The sequence below is a fragment of the Epinephelus lanceolatus genome, chromosome 11 (genome assembly GCF_041903045.1).
Source record: "Epinephelus lanceolatus isolate andai-2023 chromosome 11, ASM4190304v1, whole genome shotgun sequence".
NCBI lineage: Eukaryota > Metazoa > Chordata > Actinopteri > Perciformes > Serranidae > Epinephelus > Epinephelus lanceolatus.
The window spans coordinates 15,005,240-15,020,241 of record NC_135744.1 but is presented as its reverse complement, the minus strand read 5'-3'; the positions used below and the strand labels follow the sequence as shown (position 1 = coordinate 15,020,241).

Sequence of the window (15,002 nt, the reverse complement as noted above, 5' to 3'; positions counted from 1 at the left end):
GTCGTGCTAATGTCTCGACGGTCTAACGCCCCATGTTAGTATCCATATTGCATTTAGTAACGGGTATATTTGGAGACCATTGCACTCACCGTCCCCGGAACCCCCTCGATGTTGTGTTTGTTTTTGTTGTTCTTCGGTTAGTTGACAGTTTAAGACACGCCTACTTCTCCGGAAGTGACGTTGTTTAAATGTCTAGGTTTTTTTTCCCGTCTTCCTCAATGTATATTATTCTTTTAAAAACTATACACAAGAAATAATAAAGGCATTAACCGGCAAAAAATAGAAAATTAAATTAAATTTAAAAAAAAATACATAAATTAAAAAAAATAAAAAATCCTCAATTTCCCTCGCATTTTCATAGGCTTTTAAAATAACAACTAAAATATATATTTGTTTGTTTTGTTTTTGGGTGCACAAGTTAGTGTGCTGCCCATACAAATGTGATGTGCAGGCTACAAAATGTTGTCAACAATATTTGCTAAGGAAAAGAAAAAAGTCATTTTCTTTGTCAACCCAGACAAGGAATATAAAGGGTGACCTTGCGGGCGCAGTTGGGAATGATTATTACTGTTACTTACACTGATTACAAGTATTAGCAGTAGAAATAGGGTAATAGTACCCGACCTACACACTGGTAGTTTTTTTCAAACATGAAAAAACAGCTGTATGGTCATTTAAAGTCACACAGTGACCAGTTCAACCCTGCAGCATAACCCTGCAGGATATTTGGCAAATTAACTGGGCTTAAATGCATTTTCAGGGTGATAAGGAAGCCCTTCACCTGAACAGTTCTCAATCACTTGCATTTTCACAGACTTTTAAAATAACAACTAAAAAAAATTAAAATAAAATACTGTTTTTGGGTGCACATTTGAGTGTGCTGCACATACAAATTTGATGTACAGGCTACCAGATGTCAATAACTATTTCCTGAGATAGAAAATAGTAATTCATTTTCTTTGTCAACCCAGACAAGGAATATACAGGAGTGACCTTGTGGCCCCAGTTGAGAATGATTATTACTATTACTTGTATTGATAGGAAGTATTAGTAGTAGTAATAGTGCAGCTGGGTGATATGGAGAAATTTAAATATCACTATATTTTCGACTGAATACCTCAATATCTACACAGCAACAATATGTAGGGCCAATATGTACTGGCTTACCAGTAATGTGGATATATCGACTAAGTGGGTAAAGACAAATACCATAACAGCTAGAGGAGTCTGTAAAGTTAAGAACATTACATCACTTTACTGTATTGCAGCCTTTTAAACCAGGAGGAGACACCACTTATGATATTAAGGTATCCAAAATCTAAGATAATATCTAGTCTCACTAACCACAAATACCTACTTCAAACCCTTTCACCTGGTTGCTCCTAAATTAGTTGTCAAATTTAGTGGTTAAAAAAACAAAAAAACAACAACTATGGTTTATAATATAATTTCTGAAGTTTGAGTCAAGGCACTTGTAGCCTACATCACATAAACAATACAGAAAGTTAAATAAATACATATCATTGTTTACATTTGATGTTCAATGCAGTGATGGAAAGAAATCACTTTATTTCGGTTATGTAAAAACAAGACAAGGCAAAAATAATCGGTCATAAATTCAGTATTTTTAGCCAAATTGTTGCACACATACGTAGGCTACACACTCCAATGTAGCTGCTTGGTCCCACTGGCATTTTTGTTCTACTCTTGGTCCTTTAGACCAGTGGTTCCCAACTGGTCCAGAGCCACGGGGTCCAGATTTCTATTCATCAGTTCAAGATCTACAAAGTTCAATATATTCATTGTCATACTTCAGCATTTGGCCAAGTCACTGAGGTAGTTTGATGTCTCTGTTAAGCATTCATTCCCTCTACAGAGAGAAACAGCACTTCAAAATAAAAGCTGTATGCTGGAAATTCACTGTACTTTAAAATAAAGTTGCTTTTTACAAAATTGGTACATTCACGAGTCACTTGCAGTCCATTAAGAATGTAACCGCAACCCACTTTTACACCATGTCCCACCAGCTGGCAACCACTGCTTTAGACTGTACTTGATAATATGTTATTAGTATTTAAATGATGTAGCTGACGTAGCAATACATGGCTCCCGGTCGGCTACTTAAAACTGCATGCATGTAGGTCAAAGACAACATGAAGTTCATCTCCTTGGTGATGTAATTTTGATTAAATAACATTAACTCGGCTTATTTTTCCATAACTTCTCCAAACAGTTAATTAAGATCAAATTAAAACATCTGACTGAATTTTGCATGAAATATGACGCAGATCTCTTCATGACAGGAAGTCATTTCACAGGTTAATTAAAAGGTTACAATGACAAAATGATTCAATTTGAAACTAAACTCATTTTTACAATAGAAAATAATTTAATTGATCTTTAACAGTCTTAGAGACTGTTCAGAAAGAAACTGCAAGCTGGATTAACGATGTCTTTTATTGTTTGCATCATTTATATGCCCCTAAACTGTGGAACAGTCTGCCTGAAGGAACTAAACAGCTCTACCACATGCTGCCACTAGATGGCAGTCATGTTGCGTACAGCCAAAAAGCACTGTACATGGAGACTCTGCCACCAAAAAGCAGTGTTTGAAAAAGTACAGCAATTTTTAAATACTCCATTACAAGTAAAAGTCCTGCATTTCATCAAGACATCAGGTAAATATACTTTATTTAAAGTAAAAGTAAAAATTGCCTCTTTGACTGATGCATATTAATACATTTATATTACACATACTGATGCAGCAATACATAAGTAGCATTTTACTGTTGTAGCTGAGTAAGATTTTTTTAATTCACTTACAGCCAGTATTGTTTATCTGCTACAGGAATGTGAGAGCCACGGGAGAAGAAGAACTTGCTGGCTGGTTTAGACACATTTAGTCGGTGTTAACTGACTTTAACGTCTCATTTAAGTCACTTAGTTTTAAAAAACTGTCCAGTTCAATCTTGCACATTTCCAATCCATCGGAAATCACTTAAGCAGAGGCTGCCAAGATGTTTCTACATTCTATGATTTTCACTTATCTGATTCACTGTTTAACAGGCTGGTTACAGGCCAACCATCGTACATCAAAACCACCTGGCTCGCCATAAAACCAGTACTTCATACACTAGGTTAAAAAAAATCAAGGCGTTTCCATCAATGTCCAATTCTATAAATATATCAGATTTTAAATTGGGATGACCCAATATAACATGCCAACTTGTGCTTGGCATGCAAAGTCGTCCATCACTGTAGTGGACCGTGACGTCACCCACTGGTCTGTGGACTCTTTGAAACCCTGAGTGTGGCACTTTGGCTGTAACCATTTCGGGGTTTTTTGGAGCCAGAAGTGACCATATTTGGATGAGTGGGTGGAGCTATGGAGGAGCAAGAGGTGGATGTGACTAAAAAGCTGAGGACACTATTGGCAGACAGCTTGTCACTGTGGCTTGTCCTTGATTATGTGTAACTTTAGCCACAGAGACCAAAACTGGTTTATGAACGAGGCTGTAAATATGTTTATTTCTGCTGTAAATTCAGCATTTTAACATGGGGCCTATGGGGACTGACTGGCTTCTGGAGCCAGCCTCAAGTGGCTGTGAGAGGAACTGCAGTTTTTGGTACTTAAATAACTTTTAAATAACTTTTTTTTTAATTTTTTTTTTTATCAATGTTATAGCCCTGAAGAAATTCTTACATTCTCCAATTGTAAAAATGTGTGGCCTATGTATTGAATTTAAAAAAAAAGAAGGAAAAAAGTCTCAACAATTCTCTAAATTACTAAACGTCAAACGCAGTAGCTTGTCTTGAACCTTCCGAGCTCGGCAAGCAATGGATTCCAAATCTATAGTGATAAAAGTCTCAGAGGAATATACAGAATTTAAGAGTGGGTGCACAGAGTTGTTTGCTTTCAGCGCAAACACTGAATGCACATTTAGACTTATTTTTAATGTTGATAGGCTAATTTAGACTTAATACGCAGTGTTACAATGATGTGTGTTTCAAATATGTTCTGCAGCTCCAGGCAGATTTTTAAAAAAATCTTTTTAGTCAAAAAATGGCTCTTGACAGTTTAGGTTGCTGACCCCTGCACTAAGGGGTCTATAAGAGGAAACAGCACTATTCTGTTGTGCCTTCAGCCAGTCAGCCTGGTGTGTCACAGGTCCATGAGAGTGAAATATATCTCCAATTCACAATGAGACAAGAAAACACTTACAGATCTTTGAGTAACCATTTAAAACTACTTCTATGTCCTGCTTATTTGCAGTGTTGTGCTGTATGTACCACTTCTGCAACTGTGTCTTTTTTCCAATCTTGAACTGCATGCCTTGTGTTTGTTTTTGCTTTGATGTATTTTAGGAAGTGTTTTTTTTTTTTAAACGTCATGGCCAAGGACTGCAGATTAAAAATAGTCTTTCTCTCAGATAAACTAAACTAAATGACATCTATGTGACATCCTGAAGGGTCTGTGGCTCACCAGACTCCGTTAGATTTACAACTGTTTTAAGAAATGGGACTTTTTCTGGATAGTTAGCTGTGTCATAGTTCATTACACAGTTAAGATACGTGGTAGGAGTTTGTTTTTGAAGAAAGTGTCTGAACACAAAGAGGAAGCTGTGATTAATATACTTTCCTACTATCAAAAAGTAAAAAAGAAAGGGGTGTGCCATATCATCTAGTTCATCTAGTTCACGATAATACCTGTATAATGTTTAATGATATTAAAAATTCATATCATGATATTGGCAGTATTTTGACTTTCGACACATTGACGCCATACTGTTACCTACGGCAACAACAAGCATGGCTAAAAGTGAATTTTTTACCGCTCTATGGTGGTTCCAAAAAGAGGAGCAGCTTCAGTAGTGTGGAATAAACTGTGGCATCCTGAATGTTTTATGAACAGCCCCGGACTTCTCAGACTCTTTTAGTGACTTACCGCTCAGAAGGAACTCATTCAGCGGCTCCTCTGGCAGCAGCACAGCGTCTCTCCCTCTCCTCTCTCGCCATGCATCAAGTGATTTTGTCATAAACCTTTAGCAATGTAAACCTAAGTGATGCTCACAACTCGATAAAAAACTCCATATATGTGTGAATGTGTGATAGTTGTGGTATCACAACAGCCTGTCACAGGTTACAGCGTGATGAGTAGAGGAGAAATGGCAGAGCATAAAGGTCCAGGTGGAAAAAATTTGGGAGCTGTTTAAATGTGTAATTTGTGGTGGATTTTATTTAGTTGAACTATAAAAGGAAATGATGTCATCAGTGCATCCCAGGTAGCCCTGCAGACATCCTGGAAAGACTCTCATAACTGACCCGGGGACTAATAGGCTAATCCTCATGTTGTTATTTAAGTGCAGGGATTAACTTGTAAAAGCATGCTATATATGTGTGTGTATAGATGAATGGGGCAGGGCTCACGAGTTTAGTTTATGATGATGTAAGAAGAGTATTCAACAGTAAGGAGGAGGAATGGCTCACGGTGGGAGAGTAAGGAGGAAAATCAGTCCAGAAAGAGTGAGGAAGATGAGACGGGGCAAGAGGGAGTGGCAAAACACTCCTAATCCGGAATGATCCAGTGAGTCAATCTTAGTCCAGATTATTCTACTAGTGCCTCAGTGTCTGTGGGACGGACAGGACACAGAGGCAGAGGAGTCTGAACAAGCTGCTGGATCACTTACTCTCATACACAGAATTACTTTTCTTTTTCTGCTTCCATTGGATTATCATCATCATCATCATCATACCCAGAGGGACAACAGCTGAGACACATGGCGCTCCTGAGGTCAGGCTGGCTGTGGAGACAGAGTGAGTTCATACAGGATGGTTTCCAAACATGATCAGCAGGGTTGTTTGACAGCTCTGGCTGTTATGATAAGGAGCAAAATTCCAATTTCTCCAATGTGGGGTTGCAGCAGTACCTGTTTTAAGGTACACCGTGATATGAAAGTTGAAGGTTATCATATTGTGTACATTTGCTTATCTATGATATTTTTACAAAATGCAACTGGGCGGAGAATCTCAACTTTATTTTAGTATTTTCTTTTCAGAAGGGAAGACCTTTCACACAAACTAACATTTAAAAAAAAAAAAAAAGGTTTTCTGTAGGGTTGCAGCAGTCAGTTTTAACTTTACTGTATTTATTTTACACATACTTCCATTAAAGTTTTTTATAGTAATAAAACAATAACAATACCATGAAACCACAATATTTTCTGAGGTGATTATCATACCATTGCAACCCTACACTGATGTGAGGATTTTCAGTTTTCTCCATCTTTTTATTAACTGTTTCTTAGAGAAAATAAACAACTGACCTTTTGCTAAGCCCCGCCCCTTTGTGATGGTAGAGTTAGCATGGAGCCCACACTGTAACTAACTGCACTCCCTGAAGGAATATTATCATATTTTTGGAAAAATGAAACATTGATTCCAGAGAGAAGCAGACAGAGGGACCTACAGTCTGTGTTTGAAGGATATATCCAGGATGTCAAACTGACTCAGCAGCAACAACAGGTTAAAAAGACAAAGACAGTTAGAAGCTAAAGCCGAACTATAGGCTACAGATCACAGTGTAAAAGTGAACCACCACATCACTGCTGATCGCCACAGAACACAATGAATATAAAGATAAACTTTGCTGATATTGAACCAGCTGTGTGGCATCACAGTGTGTGCAGATAAACAGTGGTTGGCGTCCTCTCCGTGCCGCTGCCAGCACCCAGACCTCTGCCGCTGGATGGGCAGGGATCTGCGGGGGAAGTCAAACAACGTTCATCTGCGTATACTGCAATGACACACAGCTGGTTGAATATCAGCAAAGTTTCCCTGCTTCCCTTCACTGGTTCCTGTACAGCAGGGTCGGCCTTTGTTTCACTGTTACAATCATTAAAAAGCAAAATCAGCATGTGTATACATTCAGTAGGCTATATCTTCAGTAGCTAGCTAGCTAACCCTACACTTTTCAGGGTTTGATTTTGGAACAGGGAAGACTGACATGGTTGGTGACAACGCCTTTCAACTGGAGAGTCTTCAACACCGGATCACTGACCAGTATCTGCTATTCACCCTGATGAAGACTCTCCAGTTGAAACGCGATGGTTTATCCGTGTATCAATAGCCCCTTTTCCACCAAAATTTCCAGGAACTTTTATTACCAGGAATTTATTTAACTGGGTAAAAGAATTCCTGGTAATCTGTGTGGTTTGCGTTTCCACTGCACCTCAAAGTTTCGGGAAATTTATTCAAATTAGCGTGATGACATAGATGATTCGGCGTGTGCCCTGTATTTGGCTCCACCAGCTTGGCTGGTTACGTGCTGCTAAAGAGTTGGGGCTGTTTGTCTCAACCAGCAGCTCAGTTTAAAAGTATTTTAAGATAAGTGTCAAACTAAGTTAGTCTAGATACAGACAGCTGTTATTTGAGCTTATTAGTAACAATTCACTATCAGCTGAACTCGTGTGCTGTCCTTGTGTAAGACATAATGTTAGTGTCGGTGGATGAGAGACTGTGGACGGAGCATATTGAATGTCACTGTCTACGTGTTCTACACATGTATTGATAAAGTACTGGCTTCTTACTCGCTAAGGTTTACTGTCACTTACAGTAACGAGTAGCTGCCGTCAACGAGTCATTTTTGAGTTATCTTCACTTCATTTCCACCACGGCAGCTCAGCTGTTCATCGGTTACCGTGTTGTATAGGCGTGTGTATGTGTGTGTGTACGTATGTGGAGGAGTTCAGCGCCAGCACAGAAGAACCGATACCATTAGCGCTGATCAATACTATGGTCTTTGATAATGTAGCCCCAGGGCTAATTTAGTACCAGGTGTCGGCACCGATCCTTAGTCAAAACACAAACTAAGTGAAGCATACTGCATGTGTGTGTTCCACCAATCAGCGTTCTTCAGCACACAGCCCTGCCCCTCAAGAATTCCGGGTAACTTCAGCATGGCTCTCACCCTCTCCACAACGCTCTGGTCGAACAGAGGAGCACCTTCAGCCAGAGACTGATTGCTCCTAAATGTACCACTGAGCGCCACAGGAAGTCATTCTTACCTGTGGCCATTAAACTGTACAACTCCTCCCTCTGATGATCGGACTCATTTGGCTTTTTATAAAACAAAACACACAATATAATTATAATTACTCATTCTTATTTCATTTATAACGCTACAACCATTTCATTGTATATTGTATATATTTCAGATTGTCTGCTATTTTATTATTTATTTTATTTTATTGTCTACTTTAATATTTTATTTTATTTTATTGTCTACTTTAATATTTTATTTTATTTTATTTTAATGTCTACTTTAATATTTATTTTATTTTATGTTAATGTCTACTTTAATATTTTATTTTATTTATTTATTTCATTGTCTATTTTAGTATCTTATTTATATCTTCATCTTTATCTCTTGTTTCCATTCATGCTGTATTTCTATTTCTACTTTGCACGGAGCATTGGAACAAAAACAATTTCCCCCCGGGGATTAATAAAGTATTCTGAATCTGAATCTGAATCTGTAATCTGAAAAGTCCTACCCCCTACTAGTAGGTACTTTTTCCAGGGAAAGTTTTGGGTTGAGGGAAAGAAAGTCAAAAGCCCGGGTAAATGAGAAAAGTTCCTGCGGTGGAAAAGAGGGTAATGAAGGTACCTTGGATGTACTTTTGGACTGCCTGCCTGTACCATGGACTTTTACACTGAGTGAGCCGGCCAGTCGATGTTTATTATTGTTATGTAACTATTTGCCCTGTTCTGGAAGAGCACCTGATTTTTTATAATTAACCACAGTGCCTTAACCCAGTGCAGCACTCCCGATTTTTTCCTCATTATTATGAGTGTGTTTTCTCCTTTGTTATTTTAAGAAACGCTCTTTAAAATTTTAAAATACATCTCAGTAATGAAAGACATGTTGGCTGTCACAGGAATCAAACATTTGATTTTCCAGTTACAGAACAACATCTGATTATGTACTTTAGACCAACCAATACTTGGTTTGTGGGGCTAGTGTCGATATCTGACAGTTTTTTAAAGAATGAATATTCTTTAAATAACTAAACATTTTCAAAAAGGATCTCTTAAATAGTAAACTTGTTGGTGCTCTCAAACAATTTAACAGAGACAGGACATTTTCTTAGCATTGCTATACTGCAGTTTCTTTCTTCACGTGTAGATATCGATGTATCCATGAGAGGATAACATCAGTCGATGTATCACTATTGTTTCTGTGGTTTTCAGGATTTTTCCACACCCAGTACATCTTAATCCTTAAACAAAATCCTCACCTGACATTCATCATTCAATATAAACTTGGCTTCAAACAGGTAACTGGGCATTTTCTAGAAAGTGAAAACTGTACCGGTTATGAAACTTCGACCTTTGTAACTTCTAATCCCATTAATTGTCCCTGGCCATGTCCTTAAGTGGCTTACCCAGGACAGTCAATGGGGATGTATCTGCTGGAAAACATACTACATCCAAAAAACACAACCAGGGATGCAGCGATTTATCAGCTGAACATCGGTATCAGCTGATATTCTTCTTATTGAACGCCATCAGCCGGTTGGCATATAAGAAGACATTCAGCAATAGCAGTGGCCGATGCTTTTCTGCTGCGTCACATCTAAAAAGCAGGGCTCCAGACTCATGGCTACAACCTTAAATGAATACTACCTGCCCCTTCAAGGACAAACACTAAAGGTTCACCCTAACATTTGTCTCTTCTCTAGCTTCTTACCTAAAACGCTGGAAGTTAAACTGGTGTGACCTCTGGATAGATGGGAGTCTTTGCTTCTACAAGACTGACAGTAGGCGAGAGTTGGAGCACCGCGTCAGCCTCAAGACATCATGTGTAGATGTGAGATCTGGCCTGGAATGTGGAGGTAAGGCACGCTGCTGTTCAACCTGTATTAAAAAATAATGTTTTGAGCCAACAAGCATTGGTCAAACCCACAAGCATCCATCTTAAAGCTGTACTGGTGGACACAGTGGAGCATTGAGCAGATGAAGAGACAGATATTTGTTGCAAGGCCACTATTTAGAGATGTTATGATCTAATAGGCTGGTTTCAATTTAGAGAAAGCAAAGACTTTAACCAACAATATGCCTTTCCAGTTTTTCAAGACCGGTAGTGCAGACAGCCATCATGCGAGAGTATTAGTATGTACATATACACCGATGAGCCAAAACATTAAAACCACTGGTGGGTGAAGTGATCAACATAGATCATCTTTTTACGACGCAATGTTCGGCTGGGAAACCAGCCGGGAGACCAAATAATCAACAAACGAGTTAGCTACGGTTAGCTAGCAGCTAACTGGTACTATGGTGGACAACTTTACAGCTTTGTATATTTCGTTCGTCAGAAAAAACATGACTCTGGTGGCAGATTTTGCCATGTTGTTTTAGGCCTCTTCATCTATTATGCATTAATGCTTTTGACTTCTGGATCAAAGCTCGGGGCGGAAACGTTGGAGCATGCTCAGAGCGCCTCGGCAAGTTTGAGTCTGATTGACTGCATACATGCAGGAGTAATTCAACTCCCAACCACATTATCTGGGTGTTTTAATTCGACTTTGAGAAATTTGATAGAGTAAAATTTCAGTCGGACTAACACATTTACATGTATGTTAAGTCCAGTTTTAGTCGGACTGACACAATAAATTGATTTCTCTAAAGTCATGTAAATGTACTGACTGTGGCAGACCAAGTATCCCCTTCATGGCAACAGTACTCCCTGGTGGCAGTGGTCCCCCAGTAGGACAGTTCGGCCTTTCTATTCATTAAGTAAAGACAATTAAATCGACTAAATGTTTTCACCACCATTTAAGTAATCATGTTTTTATGTTGAGTGACAGCAGACTGCTTGTTGCGCCAATCAGAAAACATTAACGGATTTTCTCAGCTGATTTTGTAAATCTTAACATGAGCATCTACTGATTCTTAGTTGAATAAAATATATAATAGTAAATATATATCTAGGGATGCACGATAATATCAGCACATCATTGGTATCGGCCAATATCGGATTTAAAAGAAAAGTATTGTATTTCATGTCTCCACCTGCTGGTCGGTATGGGTTATCAGTCAAGTAAGTTGTCACATATTGGCATATCGGATATCCACAAAAAATCCAATAGCCTGCATCGCTTTATAGATCAGCCAAAATGAAATATTTAATGTTTGATCATAAGACTTCGATATGTCTCTGAAGTTTGAACAGACAAAGGACTGTTCAAAATCTGCTCATTTTTGGATGAATTACTTCTTTAACTTGTTTCTGGGCTGCAGGTGTGACTCCACCAGAGAGTAATCCCAGGGAGAATCTCATTGTGGTTCAGCTCGCAAACGGCTCAACAGTCAATCTGTGTGCTAACAGCGAGGACGAATCCATGTACGTACCCTCACTGCACTCATGTCTTGTATGCTCTGCCTCCCTTTACATCAATCCACCAGTTCCTCACTCCTGTTCATGTCTTTTTTCAGAGCGTGGAAACTGACTCTGCTGGACACCAGGAGAAACCCGGTGAGTGATCGATTGCTCTCTGTCAGAGCTGAGACATGATCTGTTCGATGTTTTTGTTATTTCCACCTCAGTGCTTAAAGTTGTCTTTCTGTAGGTGTTCACATACGACCCATACGATGACTCCTACCAGGCTGTGCCCATCAACAGCTACCAGACTGTCTACATCACACCTGGAGCAGGACCAGGTATGTTACCGTAGTGATGCAGGAACACGAAAGCAAACCCCAAGCCAACAAGCATCTTCTACTTGTGCCTTCCAGAAGACTTTGAAAATGGTATGAGATTTTCCTAGTGCATTAACCATCTCAGAAAATATTGTGGTTTCATGGTAACACGGTTTTACGGAGTTATTTTTGTGAGTCAAGTTGACCCTTAAAGGAATGAAACCAGGTTATTTTTGGATGAACAAGTGTTTTTTTTACTATAACTGAAACTTGAAACCATTTTTTTTTAAATTAAAGTTTGTGTAAAAAGTAAAATAAAGCTGAAATTGACCACTGCAACCCTTCCTAAAAACTTGTAAGTTTGTATAAAAAGTCTGCCTTTTGAAAATAACTGAAGTTGCTTTTTTTTTTTTTTTACAGTATCATAGATAAGCAAATGTACATGGTATGATAACCATCAATTCTAATATCATGGTATGCGTTAAAACTGGCAACCCAAGTTTAATGACCTCTTCATTCCTTTTTTCTCTTAAACACAGGTAATTTGCCTGCAACAGTGATACTGCTTTAAAAGTTGTTTGGTGTAAGGCCCGCATTGGGAAGACTCAACATATTCAATTTTGATTACTTTTAGGCCACCAAAATTAAATATTCTAATATTTCCACATAGAGATGAATTTCAGCCTTCATGTTGGGAAATAAATGCTGTAAATCTTTTTTTTTTTTTTAAGTTAACTGCATACAAAATATTAAAAATCCAAACATTTAAAAACTTTTGAATTTAGTCATTGTTTTGGTGCACTGGGGGAACCTGAATTCACCACCTCAGTCTTTCTAAATTCCTGGCTGAGGCCTTGGCAGTCAGCAGCAACAGTGTTCCTCTGAGTCAGTTTCCTCAAAACATTTAACACTGAGCAACATGGCGAGTGCGCATGCACTGATCAAATACAAGACCAACACATAACCCAGACAGCATTTACAGTGCCTGTAAGCAGCACTAACACACACACACTTAACTGACCTCTCCCCTGCAGATCCCTGGCTGTCTCCTCCTCTCCTCTGTTTCCTCCTGTCCACCATGGAAACTCCAGATAATCCAGCGGAGTCCCACCCAAATGTCAAGCTTCAGTTTAACTTTACTTTAGTACGCCAATTTATGCTTTTCAAGGTCCGCCATTTCCCCCCTCTGTCCTTTGTCCTTTCCCACGTAGCTTTACCTGCACAGTGCACACCTGCCAGGCGTGTCGCTTCATTGAACTGTGAGGCGTTCGATTTGTGACACTGAGGGTGCCAGGCGGGCGGTGCATTAAATCAGCAATGAGTAACATAGAACGAAGCAACATTTTTACATAATGTTTTTGTAGAATAATAATGAGAAAGCCACATGTGTTACTGTGCAAATGTTTGATATTGGTTCATATAGAGCAGGAAACAGGAGTGTAAATATAGACAGTGCAGGTAGTGTACACTTGTGTTCAAAGACAAACTCACATTAAATTAAAAATGGTGCCACTTCTGCCATCTTATCTTCTCTTAGGTAAAATAGTCAGTAGCAGTCTATAACACAATCTACATGAACTAGAAAAATGATGAATAAACTATAAAAAAAACTTTTCAATTGAATAAGTATTTTCTTATTTTCTTTGATATTTATGTCATATGGTGGCTCAGAAGGTAGAGTGGGTTGTCCACTAATTGAAAGATCAGTTGTTCAATCCCCGGCTCCTCCAGTCTACATATTGAAGTATCCTTGAGCAAGATACTGAACCCTAGGTTCCTCTTGATGGCTGTTCCATCAGTGTGTGAGTGTTTAAAAAGTGAGTAGCAGGTGGCACTTCATATAGTAGCCTCGGCCACCAGTGTATGAGTGTGTGAATGCGACTCGTAGCATAAAAACTGCATGGGGTGGTTGGAAGACTAGAAAGATGCTACACAAGTGCGGGTTCATCCATATATGCAATGATGATTGTTGGGTCACATGTATGCTGACGTTGCCTAAAGTCAAGTCTCTATTTGATCATGTGACAAGACGATACTATACAGTAGCTAGTTAAGGTGCAAAATCTGTCCAGACTGACAAGCTGAGCACATCTGCAAGTCCAGAGAGCAGTCATGTCTTTCAAACAGAATATCAACTGGGTTAATAAAGCCAAGACACCTTCACAAGGAGCCCCATTACATTTAGGATCAGTGCACAATGTACCACATTTATTTGGCGTACAGTAGGACTAAAAGGTGTAGACTGTTTCTGGTGAAAATCAAACATGGCATGTGTCTCCCTGTGTCTTTTCTCTCAGGAACCCACCAGGTGATCGTGCAGAGGGACCCGTTTGATGGAATTTTAGAGAACATAGCACTGGGATTACTGGCAGGCATGGCAGCAGGGACGGCCATGCGATCCTTCCTCTGGATGCCCTTCTTCTTCTGCTGAGATCATTATCATTACCAACATGATGACGCTGCACGCCGCCTGTGTGGGAGCCTGACATCAGCATGTGTAGAAACACCTCATCTTTTGTATCGTCTCTTTTCAGATCATGTCTGCTGTAACAAACAGCTGCTCCTCTGGTTGTTCCGTTTACTTCATGTGCACTTTTGCATATAAGAAGCTGAGAAGGACGCTATGTAATTATACATTCCCCGTGCTTGTGTGTACAGCACACTGAATCTATGCATGCGCATCTGCAAACATCTGGAAGGTAATTTTGTATCTGAATGTTCTTCAATCTGCTGCCTGAATTTTACACTTCATAGCTTGATCATAGTGTAGCCTATAAAAGGAAATAAACTGATGTATTTAAATCACAAACAAAGCTGTATTATCAATTTTTGAGCAATATTATTTTAGTTTAACAGAATCATCCCAACTAAGGGTCGACTGACAAGCTTTTCCTCGAGCTTTCAACCATATTACAAGGTCTTCATCGGTGGATGGAGCTGCCTCAGTTGTCACGGAGATAGATCTGTTGAAACACAAACTGTTCGGACTTCATCCAAAGCATTTCTTTAAGGACGTCTAGCCTGAATTGTGTTGACTTAAAAGTTAAAGATCCAAAAGAGGCGACCTCTGCTGATGAAGACTGTGTGATATGGTTGAAAGCTCAGGAAAAAGGTATCATTCGTCCAATTCAAGAATGAACTTCAATGGGTATGTCTTAATCCAACACAGATGGGAAGTCGCAAAAATGCTTTGGATGAAAACAGCTTCTGAACATGCTCCATGTGCTAAGGAAGACCATGAAACTGTGTTTAAAAGCTCTACAGAAAGCTAATAAGTAGACCTTGAGTGAAGATTTATATGC

The 15,002-nt window shown here is 39.1% G+C and overlaps 2 protein-coding genes across 3 annotated transcripts in view; one reads left to right on the top strand and one right to left on the bottom strand.

Annotated features, from left to right (window-relative positions):
- The window catches only part of LOC144458259 (tubulin-specific chaperone cofactor E-like protein), a 35,900-nt gene extending 23,010 nt beyond the window's left edge, over positions 1 to 12,890 (bottom strand). Inside the window, exon 1 of one of the 2 annotated variants that reach the window (XM_078172302.1) lies at positions 12,722 to 12,890. In XM_078172302.1, the coding sequence (XP_078028428.1) occupies positions 12,722 to 12,780 (59 nt within the window). In that variant the 5' untranslated portion in view covers positions 12,781 to 12,890. Of the gene's footprint in view, positions 1 to 89; positions 169 to 12,721 lie in introns of those variants that run through there. The other variant, XM_033642148.2, reaches the window with a different exon arrangement.
- plekhb1 (pleckstrin homology domain containing B1) lies at positions 4,847 to 14,555 on the top strand. The gene is made up of 6 exons (XM_033640418.2): positions 4,847 to 5,814; positions 9,741 to 9,893; positions 11,302 to 11,404; positions 11,497 to 11,536; positions 11,631 to 11,721; positions 13,998 to 14,555. The coding sequence occupies exons 1-6, from the start codon at positions 5,778 to 5,780 to the stop codon at positions 14,129 to 14,131; spliced, it is 558 nt and encodes a 185-aa protein (XP_033496309.1). The 5' UTR covers positions 4,847 to 5,777; the 3' UTR covers positions 14,132 to 14,555.
- The last annotated feature ends 447 nt before the right edge of the window (positions 14,556 to 15,002 follow it).